Source organism: Nesoenas mayeri (assembly GCF_963082525.1).
Source record: "Nesoenas mayeri genome assembly, chromosome: 11".
NCBI lineage: Eukaryota > Metazoa > Chordata > Aves > Columbiformes > Columbidae > Nesoenas > Nesoenas mayeri.
Genome location: NC_137563.1, coordinates 21,331,632 through 21,351,044, shown reverse-complemented (window position 1 = coordinate 21,351,044; position 19,413 = coordinate 21,331,632). Strand labels below are relative to the sequence as shown.

General features: G+C 48.0%; 1 protein-coding gene across 1 annotated transcript; it reads right to left on the bottom strand.

The window, feature by feature from the left end:
- Nucleotides 1-1,655: 1,655 nt before the first annotated feature.
- LOC308044745 (olfactory receptor 12D2-like) lies at nt 1,656-17,397 on the bottom strand (the record flags this gene model as incomplete). Its single annotated transcript, XM_080351612.1, has 3 exons — nt 1,656-1,908; nt 2,939-3,026; nt 16,473-17,397. The coding sequence occupies 3 exons, from the start codon at nt 17,395-17,397 to the stop codon at nt 1,656-1,658; spliced, it is 1,266 nt and encodes a 421-aa protein (XP_080207738.1).
- Nucleotides 17,398-19,413: the final 2,016 nt, after the last annotated feature.

Below are 19,413 nucleotides of genomic sequence, written 5' to 3'. Positions count from 1 at the left end.
GCTTTGGCTCTCCTAATTTTCTCCCTGCGTAACCGCACAGAATTCTTGGATTCCTCTTGAGTAGCCTGCCCCTCCTTCCTAAAGTTATAAATTCTCTTTTATTCCTAAGTTCCAGCCGCAGCTCTCTGTTCAGCCAAGGCAGCCTGCTTCCACGCCCGCTCGCCTTCCACCACACGGGGACAACCTGCTCCTGCACCTCTAAGATTACCGTCCCAAAGAGACACCAGGCTTCCTGGACTCCTTTGTAGACTTAGATGAAAAGCACAGACATTCTTGGACATCAGACCTGCTTTGTCAGCCTTTTGGATTTCTGAGGACAGAATAAAGGGGTACTCGGACCTGTCTGCATAATGGCCTGGATGCAAAGAACGGAGGGCAAACTCCTGGGTACAGGTGTGATTTCTGGAGGTGATACCTTCACCCAGTTGCCCATGGACTTGCATTCCAGAGATTTTAGAAAGATTTCATGCTTTCCAGTGTGACAACTCAGATCCATGCAATAGCATTAGACATCTGACAGTGAGGCATTTTAAACAATACTCGCAGTTAAAGCACAAATGTGACTTGGCTGCCTAAGAAAAGGCATCTCTAGGCATTGTGTGAACCAACACAGGAACATGGCAAGAAGAGCCAGAGGCCACAAATACATTTGCAAAGGGCATGTTCTATTTTAGTTACCTCTCTACTGGGGGATCTCCAAAATAGCACCTAAGCTATGGCAGAAAAGCCCGAAGGCCTCTGCAAAATAGCAAAAAGATGAATTAAATGTAGCACACCACACTCCCCCAGCTTCCACAAATAAATAGTGAAGAGGAGCTATAGTGGAAGAGCCAACAGGCAGGTCCCACTCTTGTGTACTGAAGCGTGACACCAACAGGATGGAATAATCTCGTTGATCAGTCTGAATGTCAGTCAAGCTCTGCCCTATTTCTGTCGCCCTTCCTCGATGCCTCACACCTGTAAGCAAGGTGTTCAGAATGTCCTTGGCTGTCACACCAGATCAATTTAAAACATTAACTCTGCGCTGGAGTGTTATCTGCTTGTTCTCAATTAAGTCCAAATAATGAGCATGCTAGCTATGAAAAAAGAAAAGTTTGTAACTGCACAAAGACAATTAACCCATTTTCAGTCAAACCAGCTCAGCTTCATATGTTGCAATCCTCTGGAAAATGCAAGGTAGCAATGTAAGATGTGAACAGATGTGGGCTATTTGAGTGATTTTCTTGAAGTTAATGGGCATTGTATGGAATTGAACTGAACAGGCCTCTGAGGCCTACGTGTCCAGCAAGACAGCAAGAGTGCAAGAGTCGAGCAGCCGACGTGTCTTACATGACTTTGTACAACCTTGGGTAAAACAAAAGAAAGACTATCTAGTGAAGAAAAGAGTCAGCAAGTCAGCTATAATATAGATACATTTTGTTTAATATTAGAGCTTGTGCAGAACTGTATAATCCAATCACCTATTAGTTTGCAGCACGTGAACAGTAGCTATTGAGCAATTACAAGCAGCCTTCTGATGCATGGACAGCACGTGGACAGGTCAAAAGATACTTAAGGAGAGTTGTAACAAGCAATAAACAGCTTCGCTTAAATTCACATTGGATTGTGTGGAGGCCATGATTTTTCACCCTCCCAACGTGATCCCAAAGGAGAATTTATGGTGAGGGGACGACTGCTGAGAGGAACGAGCCCTGGCTGGAGCCGGCGTGGCTGGACCGTGACCGGGACGCCGTCTGCGGGCTGCGTGCCTCCTGAATGATGGCTGCAGAAGCGGTGGAGGAGGAATAGAGGATCCCATATCGTTGCAACGGACAGCCAAAGAGGTGAGCAGCCAGGGGCGAGAGGACATGAGGCAGAATATATCTGAAGAAGAAGAAGCAATACTGCGTCTCCTCTCGCATATTCTCTCTAGGAGAGGAGTGAAATATGAGGAGAGTAACCTCAAAAGACTATTAATTTGGTGCAGGGACAATGGATTTCCTGCTGATCCATCAGGAGCTTTTCAAATAGAGACTTGGGAAAAAGTGGGAACTGTTTTGTGGGAGGCGATCAGTCGCGGAGAAAAATATGTTCTTGGTCTTGTAACTGCCTGGCAACTGATAATTACCACACTGAAACAGTTAAAAGCTGAAAAGACTGTTAAACAAGGCGCATTTGCAGCATTAAGTTCTATAAAAGAAGAAAAGACTGTTATGAGGCTTAGTGACTCAAAACAGGCATTTCCAGCTCAAATGCCGATTAAGTTGCAAGTTTTTGCTCATGATCCAACACAGTATTCAGTTCCAGAGGAAGTGCCGGTAGAGGAACCATCTGCACCTCCCTTGTAAGAAGAACCACCGAAAAAACAGAGCCAGCATACTGGCAACATGGAAATTGATCAAAACACACCAACCGACTCGACGAAGAAGAAACTATTTTATCCTCCTTTGCCGCCATCTACACCGCCTACTCCTGAACCTCTGATTCATCCCGGGTTTCCTGATAAGCCTAAATGGGCCCAAGAGCTTATTCGGAAACTGGAAGGTTTGGAGAAACACCACCAGATTCAACAAGCTTATTTAGAAGATCAAACAAACAGAGAAGACATGATAATACATAGACTGGAACAGAACATTTCCGATAAGCATTCTGGGGGGGTGGTGGGAGGTACGGGAGCTGCGGAGGGTGCTGTGGGTGGTAATCCTACCATGAGGTGGCAGGGTGTTATAAAAAATGCATTGCTTGAGGGGGAAGTTTTACCGTCCATGTATCCAGTGATATTGGGGGGTACAGGGAATGATGGGAAACAGAAACCTAATTACTGGGCTTCTTTTCCTTGGGAAATAATTAATGTGGCGAGGAAATCAGTAAAAGAACATGGGTTACAGTCGCCTTATACTCAAGCATTTATTGACAATATTTTTATTACTAATCTTATGACACCTTCAGATTTGCGTACGTTGATGCAAATGATACTAACACCAATTCAGCAGCTACTGTGGCCAACGCGCTGGTATGATTTGGTACAGGAAGCAGTAACACAAAATCTAGAAAGGGAGGATGGAGATCCATTAAAAACAGCAACAGCTGATATGCTCTTAGGTCAGGGAGACTTTGCTGATGTACAAAGACAAGCTAGATTGCTTGCACCAATATTACCTCAGTCAACGAACTTAGCTAGAGAAGCACTAAAAACACTACCTGAAGATGGAAAAGTTATACCTCCATATACTACTGTTAAACAGGGTCAAAATGAGTCCTACACAGCATTTTTAGAGCATTTACGTGAAGTATTGGAAAGGTCACAGTTAACTGATCCGGTTCGTGAATCACTGCTTGTGACTTTAGCAGTGGACAATGTTAATCCTGCTTGTAAATGTATTTTACAGGCGATGCCAAAGAATTCTACTTTAGTTGATATGCTAGAGGCATGTTCAAGGGTGGGTACACCAGAAGAGCACGGTGGTTATATGGCTAATGCTTTTGCAGCAGCCATAAAGCCATTAATTCAAAAAGGTAAACAGGAATCAGGACCTTTGTGTTATAATTGTGGAAGATCAGGTCACATAAGAGTGCAGCGCAAAGCAAGTAAGCCGAGACAACTGACGAAGGAATCTGGTAGCGCCAACACAGTTGTCTGTACTTGTCAAAAGCTTGGACACAAGGCTGTGGATTGCAGATCAAAATTTACTAAGCATGGTAGACCTTTGGGAAAGGAATCACTGAGCGTGGGGAGGGGCAGCGCCATGACACAAAACAGCAACCCTCACAGGCAGGCTGTTTGGACAGCAGCGCCACCGCCCCCTCAGGGAGTGCAGGAGTGGATGTCTCAACAGCAGTAGAGACAACTCTGGTGATTCCCAGGTTTGCTGCTTTCCTACTGAAAGGCACAGACCTTTGGGTCGGGGGTTGAGGGCGCTACTGCTGGGGAGATCTTCTACATCCAGAAAAGGAGTTTTTGTTTTACTGGGAATAATAGATGCTGATTTTACTGGAGTGATTTCTATGGAAAAACCATTTGGGACTGGAGGGAAGTCCCTTGTGGGTTGGAATGACAGCCACGATGACCTTGTTCATGTTCATCAGGCTGTACCACATCCAGGTTTTGTGATTAAAGAGATGCCCTTGTCCTTTCTTGAAAGGGACCCACACCCAAATGGACCTAATTTGCTCTGCAAGGAACCCCAGAGCCCAAAGGCTTGCATGGCCGGCTTATGAGGACAAGTGCAGGGCAAGGAACCAAATGCTCATGGCCATTTTTCTTGAGTCAGGAGTGGCATGGCCCATTCCATACATTTCAGACTACAAAGCAACATTGCATCAGACTCCTAGAGTACCTGGGAAAAACCCTGAGCTGCCATCAAACATGAGTCATTGCTGTGAATTTCAGTGGACATGTTGTCCTGGCCTCACGTGCACCGGTGATACCAGAGCTGATAGCCTCATGAAGCCATTGGTGCTTCTACGTGATCTTGAACTGTTGCTGTGTTCAAGGCATGACCTTTTGCTGGCTGCTCAAGGACTCATGTGACAGCGTTAGGTCAACGGCTGGACTTGATTTTCTTGAGGGTCTCTTCCAACCAAAGTCACTCTTTGATTCAGCATACCTGAGAAGTACAACAGTTGGAATGGGTGTCTGGAGGTCCTCTGCTCCAATGAACTGCTCCGAGCAGCCCAAATTCCCTGATAACTCAACAGCTTAAGGCCTCTTACCCTTTTGCAGTTACATGCATCTCCTGCTCTCCACTTTGCTCATTTTCACTAGACTCCACAACCCTAGTAACCTGAGACTTACCCTATACACCACGTGCTCCAGCCCTCACGTTCTGTCTGTTCCTCTGCCAGTACTTCTCTCCAGAAGATCCCAGGGTTATGGGATGAGGTCTGGAGGTGGATGGGAAGTAAATAGAAGGATTAGGAGTGCAGGCTCCTTCCAGGATTTAGAGTGAAAGTTCTGCTTCTACAGACTTTCCCTCTTCTTCCTGTCACACCTGCTGCCCAGAAGGGGGTTCTTCTACTCAATGGCATGAAAGTGAAATGCAGACCAGGTGGCATTCATACATCCAGCACTCATGGTCTTCATGGAGCACAATCAGATTTCTTGGCTCATTCAGATCAAACCTAGATATCGGTGGGTTTCAAATGAGGGATGGAACAACCAGACTGAGGAGAAAGAGAAGTGGCCACCCCTGAGTTGTCTTTACACTGACCACATGAAAAAAATCTATTCATCTCATCTCCCCAGACCTTTCTCTGTAACTGCTAAACAATGCTGGCACCCTCACTGCCATCTCCTGGTGGCCCACAAGGGGCACAGTGCAGCCCTGGATGTCCTAGAGACAGTGACTTCTCCAATGGTGGCAGAGTTCAGAAGTCAACAGGACAAGGCCCAGAGCTTCCTGAGGTAAGTGGGAAGCTTTGTCTGCTCAGAGCAGGAGATTGCCCAAGAGGACCTCCTCAGGTCCCTTCTAACCATCATTATTTGGAAGAGCATGGAGTCTCAAGAGCAGCAAACAAACAGCAAGGCCTTGGAAGTCGTCAGCAGCACAAGGCTGCATAGAAGCACCGGTTGATTCAGGAATGATGCTAAAAGGTGTGGAAATGCCTTTGAGGAAAGCAGAACTTTCAGAGGAATGAGGCTATGACTCTGGTATCTCTGACATGCCTGAGGCTGGGGCACTTTGTCCGCTGGAGTAAACAGCATGATGACTCACGTTTGCCAGGAGCTCAGGGTTTTTCCCAACTCTACCACATCATGATGACTCCCAGGTGCTCTGTGAGACTGATCCAATGTCCCTTTGTAGTCTGAAATGTATGGAATGGGTCACCCCATCTGTGACCAAGAAAAAAGGCCATGAGCTTTTGGCTCTCTGCCCTGAACCTCTCTGCAAAATCAGGCCATGCAGACCTCTGGGGTATGGGATGCTCTTTCTGAGCAAATCAAGCCAATTTAGGTGTGGGTGTCTTTCAGAGATGGGCATGGGCTTCTCTGTGATCACCCTCCTATGTGTTGATTTGCTTCTTTTCAAAAGGTTCTTCACTTCCCGATCTGAGCCTAGATCCCTGGGTGGAAGAAACATGAGGGCCTGGTTATCTAGGGATGTGGCTATGGAGATCTCATGGAGAGGTTACTTGAAAGAGACCGGCTTGACCCTCTGGTCTGCTCTTCATTATTATTAATCTGCCTTTTGTTCCCTGGGCTCATGGGCCGATTAAACAAGCTGTGGCAGAGACTGATACGAGTATTTAAGGGCCTTGTGGCCCTCAGTCTTGCTTGCAAGGGGTTTCCCTCCAGCCCACAATGATCCTTCTTTGCTACTGAGCTTTGCAACATCCCTGCAGAACAGCATCTATTCTCCTGTACAAGATTGTGCAGTCTTGAACCTACTTGCTCTCTCCTGTGTGTCTGCAATGACCCATTGTAGAAATGTTCCCTAGGTTTTGCTTGAATATCTGCACTAAAAGCACCCAACAGCTAACTCAAGGTGTCCATCATAGATGCATTTCACCGTGGCTCGTGTTTATGCTCACCAGGAAGAGGGCAATGTGACAAAGGCAATTCATGAGACACAAACCCACTTAAAATCTGGCTGCACACAAGCTGAGACCTCAGAGTTTATTTACCTTACAAATGTGGGAAACAGAAGAATTGTTTCAACATATCACAGTCACCAAGTGCTGATCCTGATAGGGGGCTTCAGCTACCCAGACATCTGCTGGAAAAGTGGTACGGCAAACCGCAAGCAGTCCAGGAAACTACTGGAATGTGCTGAGGACAACTTTTAATTACAGGTGATGGAAACTCCATCGAGAGGAGAGGCACTACTGGACCTGTTGTTTACTAATGCAGAAAAATTTATCCAAGGGGTCAAGACTGGGGTAGTATGACTACAACTGACATGCAAGAGGTAGATATACTCAACAACTTTTTTGTCACATTCTTCACTGGCAAGTGTCTTAGCCACAACACCAAATTAATGGAATCCAAAGGCAGGACCTGGGAGAATGAAGTACCAGTCATCACAGGAGATCAGCCCATATAACAAACGTGAATGTGCACAACTCCATGGGACTTGATGAGATGCGTCCAAGGATCCTGAAGGAATTGGCAGATGAAGTTTCAAAGCCAATAGCGATTAAATTTGAAGAGCTATGGCAGGTTAGTGAAATTTCTGGAAAAGTGAAAACATAAGCCCCACTTTTAAAAAGTGTAGAAAGGAAGACTGAGGGAACTGCAGCCTGATCAGTCTCACCTCTTTGCCCAGCAAGACCATAAGGAAGATCCTCCTGTAAACTAGTCTAAGGAACATGGAAACAAAGGTGATTGGTGACAGCCAACATGGCTGTCATGGCAAATTGTGCCTGAGAAACTTATCGGCCTTCTACACATTGGCTGAGTGGCCACACTCAAAGAGTTGCAGTCAACGTCTTGAAGTCTGGGTGAAGACCAATGATCAGTGGTGTCCCTCAAGGGTCTGTACTGGGACCAGTATTATTAAAAATCTTTGCTGAGAACATAGACAGTGGGATTGAGTTCACCCTCAACAAGCTTGCAGATGGGACCAAGTTGAGTGACATGGTTGTTACTCTAGAGGGAAGGGATGCCAGCCAGAGGGACCTTGACAGGCTAGAGAGGGGGTCCAGGTGAACCTCATGAAGTTCAACAAGGCCATATGCAAAGTCCTGCACCCGGATCAGGGCAATTCCAAACATGGATATGGGCTGTGCCATGAGTGAATAGAGAGCAGTCCAGTGATGGAGGATTTGGGCATATTGGTGGATGAAGAACTGAATATGAGCTGCCAATGCATGCTTGCAGCCCAGAAAGCCAGTTGTATCCTGGGCTGTATCAGAAGAAGGGTGGCCTGAAAGTCAGAGGAGGTGATTGTGCCCATCTACTCTGCCCCATGAGACTCCACCTGGAGTACAGTGTTTAGAAGTAGCGCCTCCAACATAGGAAAGACATGGACCTCCTCAGTTGGGTCCAGAGTAGTACACACAGATGATCAGGGGTCTGGGCACATCCCCTAGGAGGAAGGGATGAGAGATTTGGGGTTTTTTATGCTAGAGAATGGAAGACTCTTTAGAGACCTCAAGAAAGATAGGGAGGGACACTTTGTCAGGGAGTGCAGTGACAAGAAGAGAGGCAATGTTTTAAAACGAAAAAGGTTAGATGTAGATTAGATATTGGAAAGAAACTCTTCCCTGTGATGGTGGTGAGACACTGGAACAGGTCGTCCATAGAAGCTGTGATTGCCCCATCTTGGAAGTCTTCAAAGCTTGGGTGGAAGGGCCTTTGAGAAACCTTTTCTCGTGGAAGGTGTCCTTGTCCACGTGAGGGGGGGTAGAATAAAATTATACTTAAGGTCCTTTAGAATCAAAACCCATTCTGTGATTCACTGCTCATTCCAGTTATTATGAAGTGGGAGCAAAATATTTCAGATGAAAGGGGCAGGGACTCAATCACCAGCAAGGCTTTGGCAAGCAACAACTAATGGGAGCTTAGATGCTTCATGAGCAAGTAATGTTTGTGACCCCACGGGGCAATAGGCCACAGCATAAAAGCCTGGGCAGCTCCAGGCTCTGCATCCTCCTGAACATGAACAAGGTCATCGTGGCTGTCATTCCAACCCACAAGGGACTTCCCTCCAGCCCCAAATGGTTTTTCCTTGCTGTTCAGCTTTGCCACATCCCTGTAGAGGTGCATCTCTTCTCATGTATGAGATTGCACAGTCTCAACATTCTCTTACAACTTACTCAGTGTCCTCCGTGTCTACAACGACCTGTGGGGAGAAATGTGGCTCAGGTTTAGCCTGTGTGTCTGCACTGAAAACATTGGAGAGTTGACTTGACGTATCCTTTAAAGTAGAACTTCACCATGAGTGGTGGTTGTACTCACCATTAAGAAGGCAATGTGACAGTCCATATCACCAAAAAAAACACCAAAAAATCGACCTGAATACTAGACTTAGACCTCAGAAATAAGTTGTCTTATGAAGCTGGGGCACACATTGATTATTTTGGTGTCCAGCAGTATGAAAAAGGAACACAACACTTGGGATGAAAGGACCAAGTAATTAAGCACCAGCGAAGACTCATCAAGCAACAGTTACTATGTGTTTAGATGCTTCATGAGCAAGGAATGTTTGTGACCCCACAGAGCACTAGGCCACAGCATAAAAGCCTGGGCAGCTCCAGGCTCTGCATCCTCCTCTCTTGCCTCCCTTTCCTCCAGGAACGAGGTAAGCCTCTGTGCACTCCATCTCTCCCCATGGGCTGAACTGCTGTCATGGTGGCTACTCAGCTGGATCCTTGGGCTGCCCACACATGCACAGCAAAAGAACTGTTGAAGGGCTGCCACCTCTTTCCCTTCTGATGGGCTGGCTGGGGAGAGCTGGGAAGAGGGAGGTTCTTTCAGGCTCAGCTGCAGGGAGATCTGTTGAGCAGAATTTCTGCTTTAGAGAGATGGTCTCTAACCAAATGGCCAAGTGCATCCAGTGCCTCCTTCCATGCAGCACTGCCTGTTCTGGAGATGGAGTATGATCAGGCTCTCCACAGGAGCTTTAAATCCATTGAGCTGGGTCCTGTCCCAAAAGTGGTTCAGCCTTTCTGGACCATGCAACTCAGAGAGCACAGTGAGGGCCATGGCAGCTCTGTGCACACAGTGTGTTCTCCAGAGCTAATTTCTGAGACCCTTGTTCCACGCAGCCCATTTGTGCTGGAGTAGTTGCATCAACCTCCATCTGGGCTTTTGCACTGGGTAATGCACGAGGAGGTCCTTGTGACATCAGCAATCAGTTAGGCACTTCTTTGGTCATAGATGTTCAAATCTAGCTCTAAGCTGAGATGTTACGCCTGTTGTACATGGCAGCAAGATGAGCTGGAGGCAATTTCTGTGCTCATAGTTACAAGGCCGGTGGAGGACAGTGAAGTGCATCTGCAGAGAGAAGTGAGGACAAGACAGACAGACTGAAATTGTGTTGTCTCTGTGCTCTGTGTTTCAGCTTTGCCTCCCTCACCCAGAGATGTCTTGCTTCAGACCCTGTATCCCACCACCTTGTGGTTCCTCTGGCCCAACCCCACTTGCAAGCAGCTGCAGTGAGCCCTGTGTCGCCCGCTGTGGTGACTCAACGGTGGCCATTGAGGCCTCTCCAGTGGTGGTGACCCTGCCGGGCCCCATCCTCACTTCTTTCCCTCAGAACACAGTTGTGGGATCCTCTCTGTCAGCTGCTGTTGGGAGCTCCCTCAGCACTGGGGGGGTTCCCATCTCTTCTGGGGGCTCCCTTGGTCTGGGGGGGTCAGGGCTGTGTCTGCCTCCCCCCCGCTGCCGTCTGAACTGCTGAACCTGCTGCATCGTCCCTTCTGGAGCAGGAAGAATGATGGGGACGGCACAGCAGGAGTGTGGCCAGGCCTTGCAGATGGGCTGGGTGTCCTCACACCAGCTGGCAGGAGGGACCTGTGCCCACGGCTCCTGGCTGCACGTCAGGCCTCGCTGTGCCTCCTCTGGCTCTGCTTTGCTCTGAGCTCCTTGAGAAAGGGCTCGTTCTCTTCTGCTTTGCTGAACCTCCTGGTGCTGGGGGAGGGTGCTGGAGTCAGGCACTGCTCTTGCTGGGCTGGGATTGCCAGCAGGTGGAGGACAATGGGGAAAGGCAAACACTTTGTGTTTCCAGCCTGTCCTTGGGAAATGGGCTGTTCTCTGTGTTGCCCTGAACCTTGCAGATGTGTTTCTTGGTCTCTGTTCTGTGCCACTGCATTTCCTCCTTTTCATTAAAGACTTTGTGCAGCATAGCTGGAGACTCATGGTGGTTTGTCCTCCTCCTCTGTCAGTTGTTCAACCGCTGTGCAAGAAAGACAGAGAACCTGCTCTTTCCCATGACAATGACTGTGACCCCATGCAGAAACAGTGCCAGGGTGGGTGGAATTCCCTAACAGGACACCAGAAGCAACGGACAGGAGAGGAAATCAACTTTATGCCAGAAACAGTGGTGGTCAAGATGGGGAAAAGGTTCCCAGCAAGGCTGTAGATTCTCCATCTTAGAAAATGTCCAACAGCCAACCAGACAAGGCCCTCAACACCCTCCTTTTCTTGACCCTGCTTTGAGCCAGGCTTGGCCTGCATGGTCTGCACCTCAGCTCTTGTGTGATTTGCTGAGCCGCTGCTGGATCCCCCATCCAGAAGCAGCCATCAGGAACAAGGGAGCTGAGACAGGGCAGGGCCAGAGCTCGGGAAAGCTGCAGAGGTTTGTTGGGCAGAGGGCAGGAGAAGGGGCACAGGTGCCAGTCCCAGGGCTGGGAGCACAGGGGAGGAGGGCTGATGGGAATGCATTAAAGTGACCCAACAGCAGGGCTGTGGAGGTGTGTGCATGCTGAGGAAAGCTCTGAGAGAGCTAAAACTTGAGGTCCCACTGAGATTTGAACTCAGATCGCTGGATTCAGAGTCCAGAGTGCTCACCATTACACCATGGGACCTGCTGAACAGCTGTTGTCGCACCCTAGTGCAGCCATATGGTCCTAGGTGAGCCTGGCACTCTCTCCAGTTCCCTGGCCATCACCAAGTACAAACTCCATTCCTCCAGGCCCACCAGGCACCCACCACTCACAGGGCTTTTCAAGGGAATTCCAGAGCTTTTTGCACAAGCCTGACATGCCTTCTGTCACAAGACACAGGCTGCTAAGCCCTGAGAATATCTCTTTCTGTTCATAAGACCTGGTTATGAAGTTTCCAGCTTACGCTCTTCAGCATTGCCCCTCACAGAGTGCATTGATAGCCCAGAGATGGGTGGTTTGATGCTTGTACTTGTGCTCTCTGCTGCTGCTTCCCTTCACCCTGATGTTGGAGACCCTGCATGGTCCGGACTGCTTTCCTCTGCTAGGATTGTCTTGGCTGACTTCAAACCCTGGTCCTTTCTTCCAGGACACACTGTTCCCTTCAGTCCCAATGTGGCCTCTCCCTCAGTGAGAATGGCGTTCATCTCCTAAAGCTGTTCCAGACTCCTTCACACCAGGCTCCTTTACATGCACGAGCAGGATGCATCTTCTCTCCGCCCTTTCCCACTCTTTTTGTTCCTTCCTCCTCTCTCAGCCTGGCTTTTTCTGCCCTTTCTCGAATATGTCTTTACAGAGGGGCCACACACATTGCTGATGGCTCAGCTTTATGGCGCAGCAGGTGCACTGCAGAGCTGAGCACAGCACAGCATGGCCAGTCAGGTGAGGGAGGGGACTGTCCCGCTCTGCTCTGCACTGGAGCCGCCTCACCTGAGACACTGTGTGCAGGGCTGGGTGCCCCAGCTGCAGAACCCTGATGGTCCGCTCTTGTGTCTGGAAAGGTGGGGACTGAGCTGCCTGGTGGGAAGGGAGAAACAGCAGTGTCCCCAGGACATCCCTTGCCTGCTGGGGGAAACTTTGTGCTGTGCTCTGGCTGCTGCTTCGCAGCCTCCTCTGCCTTGCTGATGGGCACTTTGGAAGTTGTTCCTGCAGAGAAAGTACAGGAGAAGGTGTCAGTGTCAGAGAGAGGGGGCTGAGGCTGTGGGACAGCCCTGGGCAGCCCTGGGTGTCCAGAGGGCAGGAGGGCAGCAGTGCAGGGAGCAGCTGGTGGACGCTGCAAGGGAGAGGCAGTGTCTGGTGGGGCTGGAGCGAGGCCAAAATCAAGTAGCAGAGGATGGTTTCGATCCATCGACCTCTGGGTTATGGGCCCAGCACGCTCCCGCTGCGCCACTCTGCTCCCCCCAGCAGCTCTGCAGGGACCTCCCCAGCCCTGCCTGACGCTGCCTGGACCTGCCAGCACCAGCGCTGCTGCTCAGACCTCCTGCCCTCCTCTTCCCTGCACCCATCACCAGGCTGCATCGAGCTCTCCCTGCAAACCTCAGTGCCCCCGCACTCGGGCTGGCAAGCGCAAGGGCCTTGCTTTGTCCTTCTCCCCTCTTCGGCAACCCTCGCTGTACATACAGACTGGGGGACCAGATGCTGGAGAGCAGCTCCACGGAGAAGGATCTGGGGGTTCTGTTCGACAGCAAGTTGGACATGAGCCAAGAGTGTGCCCTGGCAGCCAAGAGGTCCAACCGTACCCTGGAGTGCATCCAGCACAGCATGGCCAGCGGGTGAGGGAGGGGACTGTCCCGCTCTGCTCTGCACTGGAGCCGCCTCACCTGAGACACTGTGTGCAGGGCTGGGTGCCATGGGATAAAGAAGACATGAAGCTACTAGAGAGTGTGCAGAAGAAGGCTAAAAAGTTGGTGAAGGGTTTGGAGAGGAAGCCAAATGAAGAGCAGCTAAAGTCACTGGGTTTGTTCAGCCTGGAGGACACTGATAAATAAAGGCCACTGGAGTCTCTATGGGGTCTCTCAAAAGTGTGGGAAGACACAGCCCCGTATTTACCCTAATCCCAGCCACAGGTGATTCCTCCTCCTTTCCCCATTGACTGAGGTACTTGGAGCATACAAGATTTGCCATCTGCCTTTCATATTCAGCCAGCAACATCTTCTTATATGTCCCCACCAACATTCCCTGTTAACTGATTGGTTAAACCTAAAAGTTTTAGCTTGGAGAAGAGGATACTACGGGGGTGACCTCATTAATGGTTATCAATATGGAAAGGGACAGTGTCAGGAGGATGGAGCCAGGCTCTTCTGGTGACAACCAGGGACAGGACAAGGGGCAATGGGTGCAAACTGGAACACAGGAGGTTCCACTGAAATCTGAGAAGCAACTTGTTTGGGGTGAGGGTGGCAGAGCCTGGCCCGGGCTGCCCAGGGGGGTTGTGGAGTCTCCTTCTGTGCAGACATTCCAACCTGCCTGGACACCTTCCTGTGTAACCTCATCTGGGTGTTCCTGCTCCATGGGGGGATTGCACTGCATGAGCTTTCCAGGGCCCTTCCAATTACTAACATTCCGGGATTCTGTGATAAGTCTGTTGCACTCCATTTTGTCAAGATACGGGCCTGTTCACCACTGTAAAAGGCAGAAAGATAAATATGTCAGCAACATAAGGAGCGTTAAGGGGAATCTTCATCCCCAGATGGATACAGAGGGAAACAAATTGACAGAAGATGAGGGAAAGGCTGAGGTATTAAATGCCATCTTTGCCTCATTCTTAAATAGTCAGAACACTTGTGCTTCAGGTACCCAGCCCCCTGAGCCAGAAGACAGGCATGGGGAGCAGAATCAAAATCCAGTAATCCAAGGATAAATGATTAGCATCCTTCTACACTGCTTGGACATGCACAAGTCTATTGAGTCAGATGAGATACACCCAAGGGTGCTGAGGGACCTGGCGGAGGTGATCACTGAGCCACTTTCCATCATCTATCAGCAATCTTGGCTAACTGGGAAGGTCCCAGTTGACTGGAAGTTGGCTAATGTGATGCCCACGTACAAGAAGGGCCGTAAGGAGAACTCGAGGATCTACAGACCTGTCAGTCTAATCTTGGTGCTAGGAAAGGTCATGGAGCAGATGATCTTGGGTAGTATCACATAGCACATAGAAGAGAACCATAAGATCAGGCCCAGTCAACATGGGTTTATGAAAGGCAGGTCCTGTTTGACCAACCTGATCTCCTTGTACGACAAGATGACCCATGTAGTAGATGAGGGAAAGGCTGTGGTTGTTGTGTAGTTAGATTTTAGTAAGGCCTTTGACACCATATCCCACAGCATCTCCTGGAGAATCTACAGCTCATGGCCTGGATGGTGTATCTGCAATGGGTAAAGAACTGGCTGGATGGCCGGGCCCAAAGAGTTGTGGTGAGAGGAGCCAAATCCAGTTGGTGGCTGGATATGAGTGGTGTCCCCAGGGCTCTGTACTGGGCCCAGTTTTGTTTAATCTTGTTTTCAATAAACTGAGTGAGGGGATTGGGTGCACTCTCACTAAGTTTGAAGATGACACCAAATTGAGTGGGAGTGTTGATCTACTGGCAGGTGGGAAGGCCATGTACAGGCATCTGGACCAGCTGGATCACTGGGCAGAGGCCAGTTTTTTGAGGTTCACCAAGGCCAAATGCTGGGGCCTGCACTTGGGTCACAACATCCCCATGAACACTGCAGGCTCAGGGAAGAGTGGCTGAAAAGCTGCCTGGCAGAAAGGGATCTGGGAGTGTTGATTGACAGCCGACTGAACATGAGCCAGCAGGGTGTCCAGGTGGACTAGAGGAGTTGTGCCACTGCACTCGGTGCTGGAGAGGTCTCACCTTGAACAGTGTGTTCAGTTTTGGGCCCCTCATCATAAGAGGGATATTGAAGTACTGGAGAGAGTGCAGAGGAGGTGATGAAGCTGGTGAGGGGCTGGAGCACAAGTGTGATGAGGAGTGGTTGAGGGAACAAGGTCTGTTTAGCCTCAAGAAAAGGAGGCTGAGGGGAGACCTTACTGCTATCTACAACTGCCTGAAAGGAGGCTGGAGAATGGAGGGGGTTGGTCTCTTCTCCCAAGTTGCAAGTGATTGGACAAGAGGAAATGGCCTCAAGTTGACCAGGGGAGGTTTAGATTGGATATTAGAAAAAAATTCTTCCTGGAAAGGGTTTTCAGCTATTGGAACAGGCTGCCCAGGGCAGTGGGGAGTCACTATACCTGAAAGGGGTATCAAAGGTGTTTAGAGAAGGTTCTTAGGGACATGGTTTAGTGCTAGAGCTGGGTTATGGTTGGACTCGGTGATGCTGAGGGTCTCTTCCAACTGAAACGATTCTATGATTCTATGATACGATTCCATGACATGGAACTGTAATCCAGGCTAAGACTGAAGGTGCTGAATGTCTATGTAAAGACACACAGAATATAAAAATGAAGCCCTTATAAACTGCTGCACTCCACACTAAGGTTGGGATTTGGTACCCAAGTACAAATAGATATCTAGTGCTCTTCGAAATCTCCTTAATTCAGAGGCATGGACTGTGACAAAGAAACTGCAACAGACGTGTCCAGTTCTGGATCCACAGGCAAAGTCATGGTAGGATACTCAAGGACATTTAACATGTTTGTAGTAGTCCATGCAAATACAGATCAATTCTTTCACCGTTCACCAGATCCCTCCAGGGGGCTGACTCAAGTCAAATGTTGACAATATCATGCTCAAGTTATGTCCACACAAAACATAACACTTGCTAACTCTCTTCAGCTATACAGGAGCTCTGAATGACCACAGGGTCATTCAGCTGCCTTAACAAAGTTGTTAAGTAATTTCATATCTTAGACATCTAGGACACCTGCATGGGACTTTCAGCTCTGCCTCAAGTCCTGTAAGAGGCACAAATGCATCTGTATTAGAAGCCGGAGACCACATGGGCTACCATACACATTGCATCTAAATATGATGGAAGGAGCATCAAGTCCATTAATATCTCAACTTTGATTTAGATCTACACAATTACCTTCTTAACGTGTTAAACTACATGAGATAATCTGTCGTTTTCCAGTTTCTTGCAACACAGTGTCCTGAGCTCTCTGAGAAACAGGAGAGGTGGAGTAAACTACATTCTGAGACTTGTCCTTGTTTTAGTCACATTACGTGGTTTTTTCCCTAGCAATTTTTTCAGGGCAGTTCTCATCTCGTGGTTCCTAAGAGTGTAGATCAAGGAGTTCAGAGCTGGGGTGACAGCACTGTACAGGAGAGACACTTGCACATCCCTTTGAAGGGACCTTCCTGACGAGGGTGGTGTATAATTGAAGAGCACTGGTATGTACAACAGTGCCACAACGGTGAGGTGGGAGGCACAGGTGGAGAAGGGCTTCCATCTTCCTTCCTGGGACCGGACTTTATGGAAGGTGAAGCAGATGATGTAGAGGTAGGAGAGGACTATGAGAGCAAAGGAGCCTAGTGCAACAGTTGTGGTAATGACATTGAGGAGGGTCATGTTGAGGCTGGTACTACTACAAGCCAAATTCAACAGTGGCTTGATGTCACAGAAGAAGTGATGAATGTGGTTGTGGCCACAGAAAGTCAGCTGAGAGGTCATGACTGAGTGTATCATGGCATGCACAAAACCAATGGACCAGCTGGCCGTGGCCAGCAGCAGACAAGTCTGGGGGCTCATGACAAGGGTGTAGCGCAAAGGATTGCAGATGGCCACATAGCGGTCATAGGCCATGGTGGCCAGTAGCACAGCCTCAGTGCTGCCCAGGAAGTGGAAGAAGTGGATCTGGGCCAAGCACCCACCAAAAGAGATGGGCTGATGTCCAAAGAGAAGGCCAGTCAACATCTTGGGAACAGTGACTGTGGAGAAGACAATGTCCAGGCAGGACAAGTTCCCCAGGAAGAAGTACATTGGTGTGTGAAGACGGGGCTCAGCTATCACCATGATCACAATGGCACCATTTCCCAGAAGACTGGTCGAGTAGAGAAACAGGAAGAAGATGAAGAAAAAGTGCTGCAGCCCCTGGATATCAGTGAGACCCAAGAGGATGAACTCGCTGAGCGCAGTCTGGTTCAGCATTGCTAGAACAGTAAGAAACAAAAGCAAAATGTCAACGTTCCACTGTTGTGAGCAGCAAGAGCATAACAAAACATCTGACATGTAATCAAACACAATAGAAATGATGTGCATATGATGTATTTATCTATGATGTAAAACAGGGCTAATTTCTCACATTCACCCACATTTATATTTCAGTTGTCCTCATCTGTAACTTTCTGCTGCAAACCATGATCTCATCAATCAAGCTCATAACTCATCATGTGAATCACTCCTGATGCTTTCTTTCCACTATTGTCCCTACATTTCATTAAGTCGATTTCAACTTTCACATTTCTAATGGTTGCCATCTCTTCCAGACAATTCTTCCATCTCAAAAACTGCACAATTTCCAATTTTGTACAAACAGCCAGCAGAAGGTGCTCTAAGGTACCATACAGTCATCAACGTTTCTTTTGGATGCTGATGAGAATAAAGGAAGAGGCTGCCCAAGCTTGTGATCACAAACTGGTTTTGCTGTTGGACTGTATACTTTGCCTAAAGAATGTCTCTTGGTTGCTCAGCAGCAGACGAATGGGACAAAAGCCAAGATCTCATCTCCCGCAATACTGTGATGGAGCAAGACTGAACTTGCAGGAGACGAGTTACCTGGTGCAGGTTCCAGACGAACGGGCTCATCCCACTGAAAGTCGGTCATACTGCCCAATGAGACAACACAGTCAGTTCTGTCACCATCGTTCGTCTTCTGAAATGCAGATGAGTACACACTTGCTCTCATGTTGTTTTTTCATGACGAACAAAGAACATAGTCCTGACATTATTCTACTAGAGCAAGCAGGCACAGGTGTTTCTGGCTTACAACAGAGACTGCAAATCTTACAAGATGAGTAGTTTTCTCTGTACATTCAATGCAGTGATGATTAAGATTGAGGAATCCAACTAAAAAAAATATAATTACTTGCAAAATACGCCTTTCAAATAGGTTAGAACATATATAGATATATCTCACAATCTTTCTTGTCCATCCTGTTGTAGTATATACCTCTATTGAAAATAGGTGATTTTTGAAAACCATTATGAGAGGTCTCCGTCCCAAGCACTCCTTGTCTCATGCTTCCTTAGCTTATTATTTCAGCGTGAAAACAGGAAACAAGCAGAGAACTTTCAAACTGATTTAACAATATAAGACCTTGAGCACGTAGGCTGAAAGTAATTTATGCACATATGAAAATACTTTCAGTCTGATCTTTGAACAAGCTCCATTGGAAACATTAGATTTGATAATATTACGGCCTTATCAATCTTTTAGTGTGTCAGCTGCATCGCAAGAGTTAGAGATGCCATTCTCTGTGCAATACCGATGCTTCAGTTTCTTCCATGTGATTTGCCACCTTTAGGCTCCAAAGCCCTCCTCAGTGAAATGCATCTGCAGAAAGACAGCATTTCATTCAGGTGTGTTCCACTACCTCCTCTGGTTCTGCCTGTTTTTCTCAGCCAACCACAGGTGATCTAATCCCTTTCCTCTCTTCCTTCTGAACTTCTTTTTTTTTCTTCTCCTTCTACTACTTCCCTTCTGTTTCACAGGTGCTGACTAATAAATACTCAAAGTAACTGATGAACACATCCAGTCAAATAGTTCTCCCAATCTGCTTTTTTCTTTTATTGATTTTTTTATTACTTTAAGACTCTACATTAAATACAAATGCAAAGACAAGATTTTTCATGCTGAAGCTTGTCTATTTTTCCAACTATTTAACTGATCAATCATAAAAAAGACATGAATTATGCACAAACCTCACTGTCAGTCGGCAGTTTTCTCATTGTAGTAGGGCTCTCTGATTGAGAGTCAGAAAGCCGAGCTGAGGATAAACCAACATATTTTGTGGAGTTAAGAGACCGAGAATTTCTGCTCTCCTTTTTTCTGTGGTATCTCCTTGGCATTCTTGTAGCTGAGAGATCAATACTGCAGCTGTGATGACAACGACTACTGTGAGTTCTCAGGGGCTTGTAGTTATTCAGGTAGGATGCATGGAGGAA